This window comes from Vombatus ursinus, unplaced genomic scaffold (genome assembly GCF_900497805.2).
Source record: "Vombatus ursinus unplaced genomic scaffold, bare-nosed wombat genome assembly UNPS02014793.1, whole genome shotgun sequence".
NCBI classification, from domain to species: domain Eukaryota; kingdom Metazoa; phylum Chordata; class Mammalia; order Diprotodontia; family Vombatidae; genus Vombatus; species Vombatus ursinus.
Window position 1 is genome coordinate 20,940,682 of NW_020954571.1, and position 15,082 is coordinate 20,955,763.

General features: G+C 36.6%; 1 protein-coding gene across 10 annotated transcripts in view; it reads right to left on the reverse strand.

Annotated features, from left to right (window-relative positions):
* Window positions 1-15,082, reverse strand: part of CHD9 (chromodomain helicase DNA binding protein 9) — a 247,294-nt gene that overhangs the window by 18,475 nt on the left and 213,737 nt on the right. For 5 of the 10 annotated variants that reach the window (XM_027869723.1, XM_027869727.1, XM_027869726.1 and 2 more), the window contains 6 exons: window positions 13,174-13,393; window positions 9,943-10,145; window positions 8,581-9,486; window positions 7,550-7,713; window positions 4,977-5,201; window positions 3,778-3,946 (listed from right to left, as the gene is read on the reverse strand). In XM_027869723.1, coding sequence (XP_027725524.1) covers window positions 3,778-3,946; window positions 4,977-5,201; window positions 7,550-7,713; window positions 8,581-9,486; window positions 9,943-10,145; window positions 13,174-13,393 — 1,887 coding nt within the window. Of the gene's footprint in view, window positions 1-3,777; window positions 3,947-4,928; window positions 5,202-7,549; window positions 7,714-8,580; window positions 9,487-9,942; window positions 10,146-13,173; window positions 13,394-15,082 lie in introns of all 10 variants that reach the window. The other 5 variants (XM_027869720.1, XM_027869721.1, XM_027869725.1 and 2 more) reach the window with 3 other exon arrangements.

Sequence of the window (15,082 nt, forward strand, 5' to 3'; positions counted from 1 at the left end):
ACATCTTGAACCTTCCTGCCCCCTCATGTACTCTGTGATCCAGTGACATTGGTTCCCTTGCTGTTCCTCAAACAAGACACTCCTATCTCCTGACTCCAGGCAGTTTTCACTGGCTGCCCTACACGCCTGTAATTTCCCCCCTCTGCCTCCTGACTTCCCTGAAGTCCCAATTAAAATCCAACCTTTATAAGAAGCCTTCCCTGATCCCTTTTTGTTTGTTTGTTTGTTTTTTATATTAATAAATTTATTTATTTTTAGTTTTCAACATTTACTTCCACGAGATTTTGAGTTCCAAATTTTCACCCCATCTTGCCTTCCCCCTACCCCAAGATGGCATGCATTCTGAATACCCCTTCCCCTAATCTGCCTTCCCTTCTATCTCCCCCCCTTCTCTTATTCCCTTCCCTTTCTATTTTCCTGTAGGGCAGTATAGATTTCTGTACCCCATTTCCTGTATTTCTTATTTCCCAGTTGCATGTGAAAACACTTTTTTTTAAACATGTGTTTTTAAAACTTTGGGTTCCAAATTTTCTCCCTTCCACCCTCCCCACCCACCCTCATTGAAAAGGCAAGCAACTCAATAAAGGTTATACATGTGCAGTTATGCAAAACACTTCCATAGTAGACATGCTGTGAAAAACTAAGTCTACTTCCCTTAATCCTATCCCGCCCCCCCCATTTATTCTATTCTTTCTTTTGACCCTGTCCCTCCTCAGAAGTGTTTGCTTCTGATTACCCCCTTTCCCAATCTGTCCTCCTCTCTATCATCCCCCTACTCTCTTGTCCTCTTCCCCCCCTACTTTCCTGTAGGGTAAGACAGATTTCCACACCCAATTGAGTGTGTATGTTTTTCCCTCCTTAAGTCAAATCCTATGAGAATAAGATTCACTCATTCCCTCTCACCTTCCCCCGTTTCCCCTCCACTGTAAGAGCTGGGTTTTTTTTTGTGAGATAATTTACCCCGTTCCACCTCTCCCTTTCTCCTTTTCCTAATACAATCCTCTCTCACCCCTTAATTTTATTCTCCAGATATGACCCCTTCATCTTCAACTCACCCTGTGTCCTCTATCTATCTATCTACTATATTTTTTTCTCTCCAACTACCCTAATACTGACAAAGGTCTCATGAGTTATAAATATCATCTTTCCATGTAGGAATGTAGACAGTTCAACCTTAATAAGTCTCTCATGATTTCTCTTTCCTGTTTACCTCTTCATGTTACACTTGAGTCTTATATTTGAAAGTCAAATTTTCTATTCAGCTCTGGTCTTTTCATAAGAATGCTTGAAAGTCCTCTATTTTACTGAATGGCCATTTTTTTCCCCTGAAGGATTATACTCAATTTTGCTGGGTAGGTGATTCTTGGTTGTAATCCCATCTCCTTTGCCCTCCGGAATATTATATTCCATGCCCTGCGGTCCCTTAATGTAGAAGCTGCTAAATCTTGTGTTATCCTGATTGTATTTCCACAATACTTGAATTGTTTCTTTCTGGCTGCTTGTAATATTTTCTCCTTGACCTGGGAACTCTGGAATTTGGCTACAATATTCCTAGGGGTTTTCCTTTGGGGATTTCTTTCAGGAGGAGATTGGTGGATTCTTTCAATTTCTATTTTACCCTCTGGTTCTATAATACCAGGGCTGTTTTCCTTGATAATTTCTTGAAAGATGATGTCTAGGCTCTTTTTTTGATCATGGCTTTCAGATAGTCCAGTAACTTTTAAATTCTCTCTCCTGGATCTATTTTCCAGGTCAGTTGTTTTTCCAATGAGATATTCCACATTGTTTTCTAATTTTTCATTCTTTTGGATTTGTTTTACAGTGTCTTGATTTCTCATAAAGCCACTAGCTTCCAATTGCTCTATTCTAATTTTTAAGGAAATATTTTCTTCAGTAATCTTTTGGACTTCCTTTTCCATTTAGCCAATTTTGCTTTTTAGAGCATTCTTCTCCTCATTGGCTTTTTGGACCTCTTTTGCCATTTGGATTAGACTATTTTTTAAGGTGTTATTTTCTTCATATTTTTTGGGTCTCCATAAGCAAGGTGTTGACTTGTTTTTCATGATTTTCTTGCATCACTCTCATTTCTCTTTCCAGTTTTCCCTCTACTTCTCTTACTTCCTTTTCAAAATCCCTTTTGAGCTCTTCCAAGGCCTAAGACTGATTCATATTTTTCTTGGAGGCTTTGGATGTAGGAGCTTTGACTTTGTTGTTTTCTTCTGGTTGTATGTCTTGATCTTCTTTGTCACCAAAGTAAGATAATATAGTCTGACTCTTTTTACGAGGTTTGCTCATAATCCCAGTCAATTACTTGAGTTTTAAACTCTTTGTTAAGGTAAGAGTCTGCTTCCGATGTGGAGAATGCACTGTCCCAAGCTTCAGTGGTTTGTACAGCTGTTTCCAGAGATATTTCTAGGGACCTGTAAATTTTCAATTCTTCCAAGGTGGTATGATAAGGGGAGAGGTGTTTCCTCTCCACCACCACAACAAGCTCCACCACACCAGGACTGCCCCTCAGAACTGTGACCCAGATCCAAGCACGGGCAAAGCAAGAGATCCCTGCAATCCCCCTCTGATCAGCCACTTTATTCCCCCTCAGTCTGTGGGCCAGAAGCTCAGGAGGCAGCTGAGACCTAGCTTCTTTCTCTCACCACAGTCACAGACTTTTCCCATTGACTTTCCAAATTGTCTTTGGTGTTCATGGGTTGAGAAGTGTGGAAACCACCACAGCTCCCCGCAATTTAGTCCTCTGAGGCCTGCTTCAGGATCACTGTGGCTTGCGTGCCCACGCTGAAACTGTGTCCTTCTCCCCACCTGGTGCGATACACCTTTCTGATCAACCATCCAGGTTGTCTTGGGCTGGAAATTTGTTTCACTCTGTCTTTTTGTGGGTTCTGCTGCTTTAGAATTTGTTTAGAGTCATTTTTTATATTTGGAGGGGTTTGAGGGAGAGCTCAAGCAAGTCACTGCTTTCCCTCCACCATCGTGGCCCCGCCCCCCCATCACTCTTAATGCTAGTACCTTCCCTCTGTTGATTATTTCCAATTAGTCCTGTATATAGCTTGTTTGTACACAGTTATTTGCATGTTGTTTCCTTCTTTAGACTATGAACTCCTTGGGAGCAGTGGTTGTTTTTGCCTTTTTTCATTCCTAGCACTTAGCATAGTGCTTGGTACATAGTAAGGGCTTAATAAATTATTATTGGCTAACTGGAACCAGGAAGACCTGTGTTTGAATCTTATGCCTGACACTTATTAGCTTCATGATCCTGGGCAAGTCAATTGATTTCTGTGTTCCTCAAGCAATTCCTTCGGTTTATACCAAATCACAGATGAGCTGCAATACCCATGGATGGAATCAGTTCCCACAAAGGAAGCTACCTAATATTGATGGTATCATAGATCCTTTATATATTTACCTACTATCTACTTCATAGTATTGTTGTGACGAAAGTATGTTGTCAACCTTAAAGTACTATGTAATTATGAACTATAATTCAGTTCAAACCCTTCTTTAATAAATGAGGAATATAAAGCCCAGAGAGGTACGGTGAGGTGAGTTGTCACACAACCACTGAGTAAAAGAGCAGAAACTGACTCTGAGGCCTAAGTCCAAGTCCTGAGTTCTGTTACTATTTTTATTAATATTTAAGAGAAATAAAAAGTATAAAAGGACTGACAAAATTTTTCATGCAATATATCATGAGCAGAATTCTGAAATGATGAGAAAGTTTTATTATTATGAGGTAGTTCACACTTTTACATGTGATTTATTTACCTGATACTGGCATGGACTTTGGAAAATTGACTAGGCTGGTCTCTGAAGCATTCTGGAGTTCCCGAAGCCGTGCCAGATATTGTTGCTGTCCAAGTGAACCATCTTCATTTTCAAATGGTCTTTTCTGAGAAAGTCCTTGCTTTTGAAAAGTCAACTTCAAACCACCTTCCTGTTAAATAAATGTGAGCATTAAGATAAAAACTTGCAAAAAGGTAACATCTCCTTCAAGATAAAGGATTTTAAAGAAAAATTCTACTACAGAAGATCTGAGGGATATTGGAAGAAATAATGAAAATTAATTACGAAATTATGCCTTTCCTAATTTAAGCCAATTTTTGAATTTTTTTGAATAAAAGTTTGTGCTAGACATATTAAATTTTCTAGCTTAAATGAAATATACAAGTACCATATATAGTTTTCCAACCAAAAATTATTTCTCATATGATTGCCACACCACTTTATCTTCATCCATTAACACAGGCTATTTTTAGAGGATTTTATCACTTCACATACCAAGTAATCAATTTAGTCATGGACAGTTTAAAAAGTACATAAAAATTTTAAGTACTGCTTATGGCAGGATATACTAAATGTTCAAAGTAGTCAAATGTATTGAGAAAAAATATTGTATGCATCAATATATCAAAGATATGTACTTTTGTCAGGAAATTGTTCCCATTCAAACAGGTCAAAAAGGAAAGGAATTGTTCCCATTCAAACAGGTCAAAACCTGAGCTCTATCTTAGTAGGTACAAAAGAGTTGTCTGAGCTTCAGCGAAGTTGAATGACTTTGCAGGTCACCTTGCTACTAAGAGGCCAGAGTAAGGATTTGAACCCAGGTCTTTTTGACTTCAAATTCGGTACTCTATCCACTACAGCATACTTCCTTTATGTGTATCCATGTGTCAAAAATGTACCAGATGCTCAGAAAATGCACCACACTAACTTAAGAAAGCATCTCAATCAGCAGGATAATCTTTTTAGTAGCACACCCAAGTTCAACATTCTGAATGTGTAACAGAAACCCAATCCAAATACCGAAAACTAGTGTGCAAAGAAGTAAGAGTGAGAGCAGGCAGCCACTTGCAGGAAAAAAACATGCTGCACACGGCAATCGCAATCAGGTCCTAGGGCAATAAAAATAAACATACGTCATTGATTTTCACTGTAAACTCCTTTTCTCGTACATGCTTCTTCACCTTTGACATCTGTGTGGACTGGTCACGCTCTTCTCTCACCCCTGCATTTGGGGGAGTCGGCACTCGGGGCTCGCCAGTGTCAGCAGCAGCACCGGGACTGTCCAGAAGCTTGGTTGTGTAGAAAGATGCCACTGCGCTGCCCTCATAACCTCTCCGGGCTGATGGCCACTTTCCTTTCAGGACCGTTTGACAAATGCTGTCTAACCGATTGATCATTACCCGATCCTGTGTCACACATGAGCAATTTAAGGATCAGAACAGACCTTTAGTGATAAACTTTCAAAGACCCATTACTGGATTTAATTTAGCACAACTGTGTACACATTACAAATGTGTGAAGAAATGTTCAGAGCTTCAGGATGCATTTCATAGAGATATAAAATATCAAGTGAACAAAAGAGGTTGACTTTTGATTACTTGGAATTGGAACCAGAGAGAAAATTTTAAATGAATTAAACCTCCAACTTCAAGCAATTCAGTAAGACTAAAGTAGTTTATATAATATAAACACAAGAGGAAAAATAAAATATAATTTCTTGAAAGTATTTTTCAAGGAATTTTTTCTTTGAAAATTTCCTTCAATTTGCATTTTTAATTGTTGTCCAAAAAGGGGCATATTGTATAAATGAGTTCAGTAGGGTTATTAAATGGATAAATTCATCTTTAGTTCCACATGTCTTTTCTACTTACTGAACTATTATTGCTTTTGTAGGACTCTGTGCCAGCAGCAGAATCATGTTACTGATAGTTAAAATTAAGTCCTTCAGTTATAAAAACCCAGGATGGGAGTAAAAAGTTAACCAGTTTTATTATGAATATTGTGCTATGGAAGACTATGCAATGTGAGAATCCAATTTTTCTGATTGGAGAATTATCAAATTCTTCAATTAGAAACAGCAAGAAAGATCACTGGAATCTCTGCTACAGAAGAACTTTTGGAACATGTTGTATTAAAAAAAACCACACCTTTAACTTTTACATATAAATATGTATAGAGTCTCTGTGTGATGTAACTCACCTAAGTAGTCACTTTCTGTCAAGTCATCTAACATCAATTACTAAAGTGAGCAAGTAACTTGTCTGGTAACAGCTAGATATAGCACATTTCCCCCTAAACACAAGTCTTGTGAAACACATTTGTTTCTGGAAAAGCATACAAATTTTGATTTATATATGTATATGCCCATCTCAATTTATTGAAGTGCCTTCATTTAGGAAGGGTCAGGGAGCCTTGTTCTCTGTAGAAATTCCCTGCCCTGCCCCCTATTTCCTTCTCACCTGGCCCTGATCTATCTTTACCTCTCCACATTGCTGCCCATTTAGAACCACAATTATTTTTTAAGCATTGACCCCTCTGTACATTCTCATCTCTTTCATTTTTTTCAAGCCTTATTTATTAGACCTCATCACCTCAGAGCTTCCATAATAAAATGTGTAGGACCTATGATAAAATGCTCTAAAGTATTGCTAAATCTTTAATCCTTTGTGGATCCAAAGATCCCCATTAACACTTGCTTTTCCTTAGTGTCTAAATGAATAAAGAGAAGGCAGGGGTATGGGTATGGGGGTATGGGGGTGTGTGTGTGTGTGTGTGTGTGTGTGTGTGTGTGTGTGTGTGTGTGTGTGTGTGTGTGTGTGTGTGTGTGTGTGTGTGTGTGTATAGAGGATAAATTGGGGAAGGTGAGGAAACACTGCATGAGAGCTTTTTAATGTGGTATGTTTAATAATGAAAAAGGAAGAAGATAGGCCAATCCATTATATATTATATATATATTAATACATATATAATATTATATATTATATATCTAGAAGAAAGGGTGTGAATAGGGAACCAACCCAGGCTTCAGAAGTGTCCATTAGCATTTACGCTTGGTGGGTAGCCCCACCATTATTTTTCTTTACTTCTGAGCCCCCATATGAGTTGCTCAATGCTGTTTGTAAGACTGTCCTAACTCCTTACTGTTAATGCCCTCACTGACAGAGCTAAAGCCCCTGATTATAGAGTCACTATTAGTGTCACGGAGCTAGGGAACTGAATCCTTGCTTTCAATTCAATGATGGAGGAAAAGATGTTCTTGGTTTCTAAAGTTCCAAATTTTTATGCAATTTTAAAGAGAAACATAGAATCACTAGTATATATGGTGGTTGGGTTCTGGAGTACTATTTGTAAGGTACCTTCAGGTACATTTTAAGTTAAGTTGGCTTTTGTGAGCTGGCCTGAGGAGCCTAACTACCAAGTATAAATAGCATTACTCCTGTTGGAAAATAATAATAAATGTTCTAATAAAATGTGTTCTAAGTTCCAATAACCAATTTACAGATTAACTTTTGAAATGCTACATATTCATAATTTGAAGACTGTCTATACAAATCATTTGTATGTATAATATACATCTTTTTAACAATAACTTGGGAGGGAGTGATTTTGCATGATTTCTATGTTCCTCGTTACCCTCAAAATATCTGTCAAGTTTTCAGGTGTTGCCTTATTACACAAGACAAAACAAAAAAAATCTAATATTAGAATTTCAAATAAAAATCCAGAAAAATGAAGATTTCATTTATTAAATTACCTTTGGCCAATAAGAAGCAGCCAGCATATATCCACCTTGTAAGATGTAAGCAGAATTTGGAGTTCCGTTGTTCATCTGGAAACTATCCTGGGTCTCATCTTGTATAGTGCTTAGCGATGCAACACTTTCCTCATCATATGATTTCATGTGAGTGGTGCCTTCTGCTAAAAATAACAATTAGCATTATCTACCTGAATGCTTAAGCATACATTGTAGGTGTTTAATAAACAATTGTGGAATTGAATTAGGTACTTTATAATCAGGTTTGTATTTAAGTTTTACTTGTCACTTGTAAGAATTATTTGAAAAGAAAAACAAAATTCAACGGGAAAACCTAATGCATGGTTTTTAAAAATGGTATTTCCCCTAGGAAATTACTTGTGATATGGTCTGTTAAGAATAACTCCTTTTTTTTTTAATCTTTGAAATTGGTAAGCAGTATTTAAGTTGTTAGAGAATATTTTCCACATGCATTCCACTGGTTACTCCTATTTCTGGAATGATTACAATAATTAATTTAAGATATTCTTAGAAAAAGACTATGAAGTAGTAGCCAAATAAGCAGTACCAATAAGCAGCAATATTCCTTTTCTGCTACTGAATGCCGAGAATATGGTTTTTTTAGTGCTTTCAAATTCCATTGGACAGAGAATGTATCATTACTGTGTAGACTCATTGGTTTTAACATTGTCTTTAAGAGTTGGAAGGGGCCTTAAAAATCATTTAGTTCAACTCCATTATTTTACAGAAACAGTAAAGGAACTTGCCCAAGGTCACAATATTAGTAATTGGCAGAGCCTGGAGAGGAGCACACGCATCCTGCATTTCCACAGCCAATTCTTTTTCAGTTATACCATACCACCTGGCTATTATCAGAGATTCTAGTTTGCTATTCATTAGTACTTTTAAAATAAAACATTACTACATAAAATTCAATTTGGTGGACATTTTAAACATAACTGTTTTCAGTAAATGAACACATTTACCATTTTCTGGACGTCTAAAATAGCAATAATAATATATGCTCCTACCTCGCTTTTGTGCTTCCTCTTCACTATCACTTTCTTCTGATGAGGATGAAGAAGAGGAGGAAGAGGAAGAGGAAGAGGAGGATGAAGAAGATGCTGAAGAACAAGATGAAGATGATGAAGAACTAGATCCTGACCGAGAATGAGAACAAGAGGAAGAAGAAGAAGAGGAGGAAGAAGATGATCTGGAAGAACAAGATGATCTGTCAGAATCAGAATCTGAATCAGAACTGGACTCGGACCCCCTTTTGGGCAGTCGCTGTTTCTTGGAAGCTGGGTTTGGGGTTAGAGGCTCTGTCCTGGCTGCAACCATGCGCCTATCTGTTTCAATCTTTCCAGCAGACTTCGGATCTCCAGTAGTTTGTGGCAAAATACCATTCTTTGGACTTAAAGGTTCAGATTTTATTCCTGTTCCGATTTCTTCAGAAGAAACAGATTCCTCTCCAGAAGACTGAGGCTCCTCTTTAAGGCTTTCACTTTTAACTTTTGTATCCTCAAGAGCATTCCCTTTAGTATCCAGTAACCTTGGTTGAGAAGCCAGAGGGGAAGCAGACAGCGCCATTTGATACTGTTGTGTAAGTGGAGTAGAAGTCCTTGAATGAGTCACTTTACTCTGACTGTAGTTCCTCTGAGCTGCCATAAATGAAAGTTCAGGATCACGAAGAATGTGATAGTCTGTCCTGCTAACGCCGTGCTTAGCAGCTCCAATAAGCAAATCTCTATCATGAGTGCCACACTCCCACCAGACTGGCAAATCTGGATTTGGCAGGCAAAGTTTTAAGCGTTCAAATAGTTGTGGATGTCGGAGAGCCTGTTCTCGTACTTTCCTCAGAAGCTCAATTCGATACAAAGTCCTAGAAGCACGCTCTTCTGTGATGGGTTGGATAAAAATACTTGGGTCCACCAATTCTACATGAAAAGAAATCAAACACTTCAAAATAGGGCATTATACACTAAAAACAAGTAACTGATTACAAACCAAAATGAAATTGCAATATGCCTTCCTGAGTCTTAATTTCTTCATCTTTAGAAAAAGGATATCTTCTTTATCTATTCTCATCGGGTTGTTGTGAAAATCAAATGAGGTAACAGCCATAAAAGTATTTTGCAGCACTCTAAACAAGTATAAGTTAATTCTACATCTCCTCAATTAAGTCCTATTATTAGTCTTGCCATTTTTTCTCCCTAACAAATGTTTTAAATAAGAAGGTACAGATTTTTTAAAAGTAGTATTAAAACAAATAATCAGAACTGAATATTACAAATGTAATTAAAGTATAAATGCTTTTGTGATTTGGGATAAAAATGTGTCATTACACAAGATTTTTAAATCATTTTAGGCATGCAGAGACAGATTTTACGAACCTTCTTTGGAAGGAAGATGGCAAACTCTCCTGCACATGGACATAAAAGCATATAAGTACTTCTCCAAGCTATCATCAGTTTTCTTGTGAAGCCTAGCCATGGCTCTAAATTTTGTCCAGTCAAATTGTCCTCTGTCAGGATCAAATACCACTCCAAAAGTAGACACAACTCTATAAAAGTCAGCTTCCTCTCTTCTTGTCCATCTATTTTTTATCAAGTTGAAAGAAAGAACACCACATATTTAAGTAACTAGCACAAACAAATTTGTCTGAACTGTATTTAGATCATACTAATCAGAATTTAGTCAAATGAATTTAAAAAACTCAGTGATTAAACTCATGGTAATAGCATTTTATATATATATATATATATGTATACACACACATACATATATAAATAACTGGTTCATTCATTCATTTATTCAAATATTCACTAAGTTGTCTACTTTTGAATCAGTCAATAAATATTTGAGTACCTACTATGTACAAAGTAATGTGCCAAGCTTTGTGAATGATACAAAACTATAAAAGTAATAGTCGTTAGCCTCAAGAGGCTTGCAATATGGTAATGGCTATGATATTGACAAAAGCAGTATGAAATATATACCAAATGAGTTCTACACCATAAATAATATAGAGTTCAGATGACTGAGGAAATTTCTTTTAGCTGGGTTATCAGAGAAGGTATAATGGAACAGATGGCATATAAGTTGAGTGTTAGAGGACAGTAAGATTTTAACATAGGAAAATTGGTGGTTAGGGGTAGAAGAAAAAATAGCATGCATATAAGCCTAAAAACAAGAAGGTATCATTCACGCTGGGTGAATGATGAGTACTCCAGATTGGCTCCTGCAAGCTGAATAGCAGAAGAAAAGGCTAGAAAGATAACCTGGAGCTAGATTGCAGAGGGTCTTGAATGCTAGGCTGAGAAATACAGATTTATTTTGTAGTAAATGGGGAACCATAGTACTTTTTTTTGAGCAAGAGTTGAAATAACTGGGGGGGAGTGGGGAAGAATATAGAAGCAGGGTTGTTAGTTAAAGCATCTATAATAAGTCTATATCAGGTAGTCAAGACTTGACTGTGGGTGATAGTAGTGGGAATACATCATTGCCAGACACTATGGGAAACTAAAAAGTATAAAAATGTTTCCTTCTTCAATGAATTTTAACCTAGTTGTGAAAAGAGACATATAAACATGAAAAATTAAACTACTGCAGGGCAGTACATTAAGTGCCGAATTAGCACAGAGAAGAAATACCACAGTAAGAGTTCAGAAGAGGTAAAGATTACTATAGTCTGGAGTTGTTTGGGAGTTTTCATGCATGATGTGAATATGAACTGAACACTGAAGGATGGTTAAAATTTTGCTAGATAAAGAGTAGGATGGAGGACATCTCAGATGGTGGGAACAACATGAGCAAAGTACAGGCTCTGAAATAGTTGGAACGGGGGGCATATGTTTGGGGAAAGTAGGAGATAATGTTGAGAAATCATGCTGGTACAGGATTGTAAAGGTTTCTGAAGACAGACCTAATTATCTTGGACTTTTATATTTTTTGGGTCATAAGGAGTCCCTGAAAGCCTCCAACCAGAGATGAGGAAGATTAATTTGCATGTGGTATGGTGGACAGATTGAAGGAATAGCAACAGAAGCTGTAATATCTGAAAATAATTACTGGGATTCTGGAATCTTAAGAAAAAATTCCATTAAGTCTAATAGCTTCTGTGAAGCAAATAAAGCTATAGGAAAGGAATTCATTTCCTCTTAACCAGATGTCATAAGTAGATCATTGCTAAACTTTGCCTCTCTTTCTTTGTGTTCTCTTTCCTTTCTAGTGGCTAAAACTGTCTGGATGAAGAAGAAACCAGCCTTTCATATTACAATTCAAATAATGGTTTATTCCTTTCATTTGGCATCTTTCTACACTGCTAGTCACTGCTTTCACAACTTTGTGGGGTTGGAGGGAAATAGGTAGAGAAAGTTAATTGTATGGTAACCAGAGACTGAGAGAGGAATTAGTTTGTATTTTGTGCTTATAATGTAACATCAGGTTATCTTCAATTCAAATCCCGATGTTTTGTAGAGCTAAAAATTCCTGTACCCTTTGTGGATTACTTACATACTTGGATGTTGTAATTATGGTAAGTTATTTTTTGAAAAGTTTATTTGGTTATTCCAGATGGACTACATATATATTCAACTTTCCTAATTTACTACCTTTCTCAATTTTATGCAGAAGCTAAAATATTTGCTAAGATAGAAAACAATCAGTTTTACAAAGCTTGATTTTAGTATACAGTATGAATGAGGTTCAGGAATATTAGATCTCAAATCCCATATCCTGCTTTTGAATTTTCAGCTTCAGGCCTCACAAAAAAAATGAGAAGACTACAAACAGGGAGTTTTGTTAGGAAGCTACTGTAATAAATCAGTTGTGAGATAATAAAGGTCTAAAATAGAAGGCAATGAGAATGAAAAGAATGGATGTGAATGACAACATTCAGAACTGATAGGATTTGGTGAATCGTAAGACATGATAGTCAAAACAAAGGTCAAGATTATTATTAAGTTTCGAGACTTGGTGACTGAATGATGAAAAAGAGAAAGAAACAGGAAAATTAGGGTGGGGAGCCAAGATGGGGTTTGGAGCAAAGAGAACAAGGACTAAGAAAAAATTATCGGTACTTTTAAGAATAAAGTTTCAGTATAATGGTGAGGACAGGAGTAGACTGTAACAAAGTCCAAGTGAATTGATGATAAAGAAATGAAAATAAGCGGGTCTGTAAATCACAGTTTGAGTATTTGGTAACAGAAGGAAGCCAGAAATACGTGAATAGTCACATTCATCTGATGGCAAATAGCATCATTTATCCTTCAGATGTGTAGTAGTACTTTTGTTGAGGTTCACATTTCAGTTTTCATTAAATTTTTTTCTTTACAAGCTGATTTCAATTTCATTGAGATTACCAGTTCTGTGGTCATTTGCATGACAAGAGAAAAACTGGCACTGCAGGTTTCAAATACCTATATTTTAAGTTTAGCTAGTGACACAACTTTTGTTACATACACTTGATTAATTTGCCCAGAAGTTCTTTTTCTTTCAGAGTTCTTTAAATAATTTTCTTTTTGCTAAGAAGCAACAATCAAGATGCAATCCTATCTTAGCACCTTCAAAAACAAATTTCCATACTGCCATACTAAATATTAACACAGGTACTTTCATCATACCTCTGCTGTTTTTCAATTTTGGCAGCTATTTTAGGGTTAAGAGCAGCTTCTTCATAAGGAGGCTGCATCACGTTGGCCTGTACTGAGAATGCTGGCTGGATCTGCAGGGCTTGTCGATTTTTACTAGTCCGCTGATATGCAGTTATAAGGCGGCGCAAGCGTGTGGTTAACGCAGACTGGGTAGGCCAATAAATCCTGTCTCCTTCCATCATTTGGCCATCTGAATAATAAAGAAAAGACATACATTAACTGATGTAAATAAATAATGTAATACTAGAATATAAGGCAACAACATTTTACTAAACTTTAACCAATGTTTCAAACAAAAAGCAATTGTGTCATATTAATCAAGTTCAAATATCTAATTTTCATATCATGACAAATTCCATTTGGTAAATACAGAACTAGATTTATTACAATGAAATTCAATAAGGTATCAAAATTATTTTGTCACTTTAGAATTCAAGTATTTGAATATATTCAAAGTATAAGTATGCAACAGGCTAGTTTGGGACTTTTTATATAAAATATGTAAATATGTAAAGATATATAAACATATTTCTTTCTTTATTTGGATGTAATTTCATCAATGTAGGGAATACTTAGTGTGGAAACTCTTTCCACTGATGTAGATCAGCAACCTGTCTGCAACTTCTAGTCTCTTAGTTGCGTGGGTACTCTCAGAGATTAGGTGATTTGCCCATGGTCACAAAGCTAAGTTTGTGTCAGTGGCAGGACATAAACCCAAGTCTTAGCAACTTTAAACATAGCCATCCCCTTTATCCACTATGCCATACTTCTTCTAGACTGAAATATCCCTATTCTAATAGTCTGTGACTCACGGAGGGAAAAAACAGTTAAGACAGAACTTTAAGATCTTAAAAGCATTTAACATGCTATTTCATTTGGTCCTTACAACGACATTGTGAAGGAGGTGCTATGAGTCCCTTTTTATGGATTGAGGAAACTGAGGCCCAGGGTTATACAGATAGAAAATGTCTGAGGCAGGTTAGATTCAAATTCAGGTCTTCCTGCCTCTAGGTCCAACATTCTATTCACACCTAGCTGCTTCTATAACTTTAGCTCTTAGATATATAATATCTTTCCTTATTATTTTTCTATTTCCAATTTAAACAAATCAAAAACCAAATCAAAACCCCATGAGAAACTGGATCACATTAGATTAAAGACGTCTGTTACAGTTTTATCTCAATAAATTAAACCAGGAACCAGCTGTAATGTCATTTCTGCTAATTAATGACAATGTGTTCCTACAACTCAGAAGCCTTTAGTTTTAAAAAAGATTTGCTTCAGGGACCACAATGTGATAATGCTATAACTCTGGCGTCATAGGTCAAAGAAATGTTTGACAATAAAATGAAGGGCCAATCATGTTGCATGAATGAGGAACAAATAAAGTACAACTTGTGTGCTTCAGCTTTATCTGTGCAATATCAAGATATTTAGAAGGAGTCTTTCAAGAGCACCCTTTGGAAGACAATGGGAGGACATGGACAAAGGACATACAGGATATGTAGGCACTGATAGGTTGCAATCTTTATCATGGAAGAGAAATACTCATATCATTTAGATCTCAGATTCACTAAAGTACTTAATTATAAACTTTAAATTTCCAAATATACATTAAAAATATGACAACTTACTGTCCAAGAGCAAAACATTGTAAATCAAGATGTAATCACACAAGGCAATGAAGGAGAATACTGGCACAGCTAACCTATCTAGGTGAATGGGGGCTGAGGCTCTGATTATTAATCAGCCACTAGGCAAATGATGGGAAACTGTGATTCAAGAAGTAGGTTTACATGAAGAGATTCCTTTCTGGCCAGTTTTCTGCAGATTTCATTTCCTATTCCCCATTCTTTGCAGCAGGAAGTTAGGTCACAGC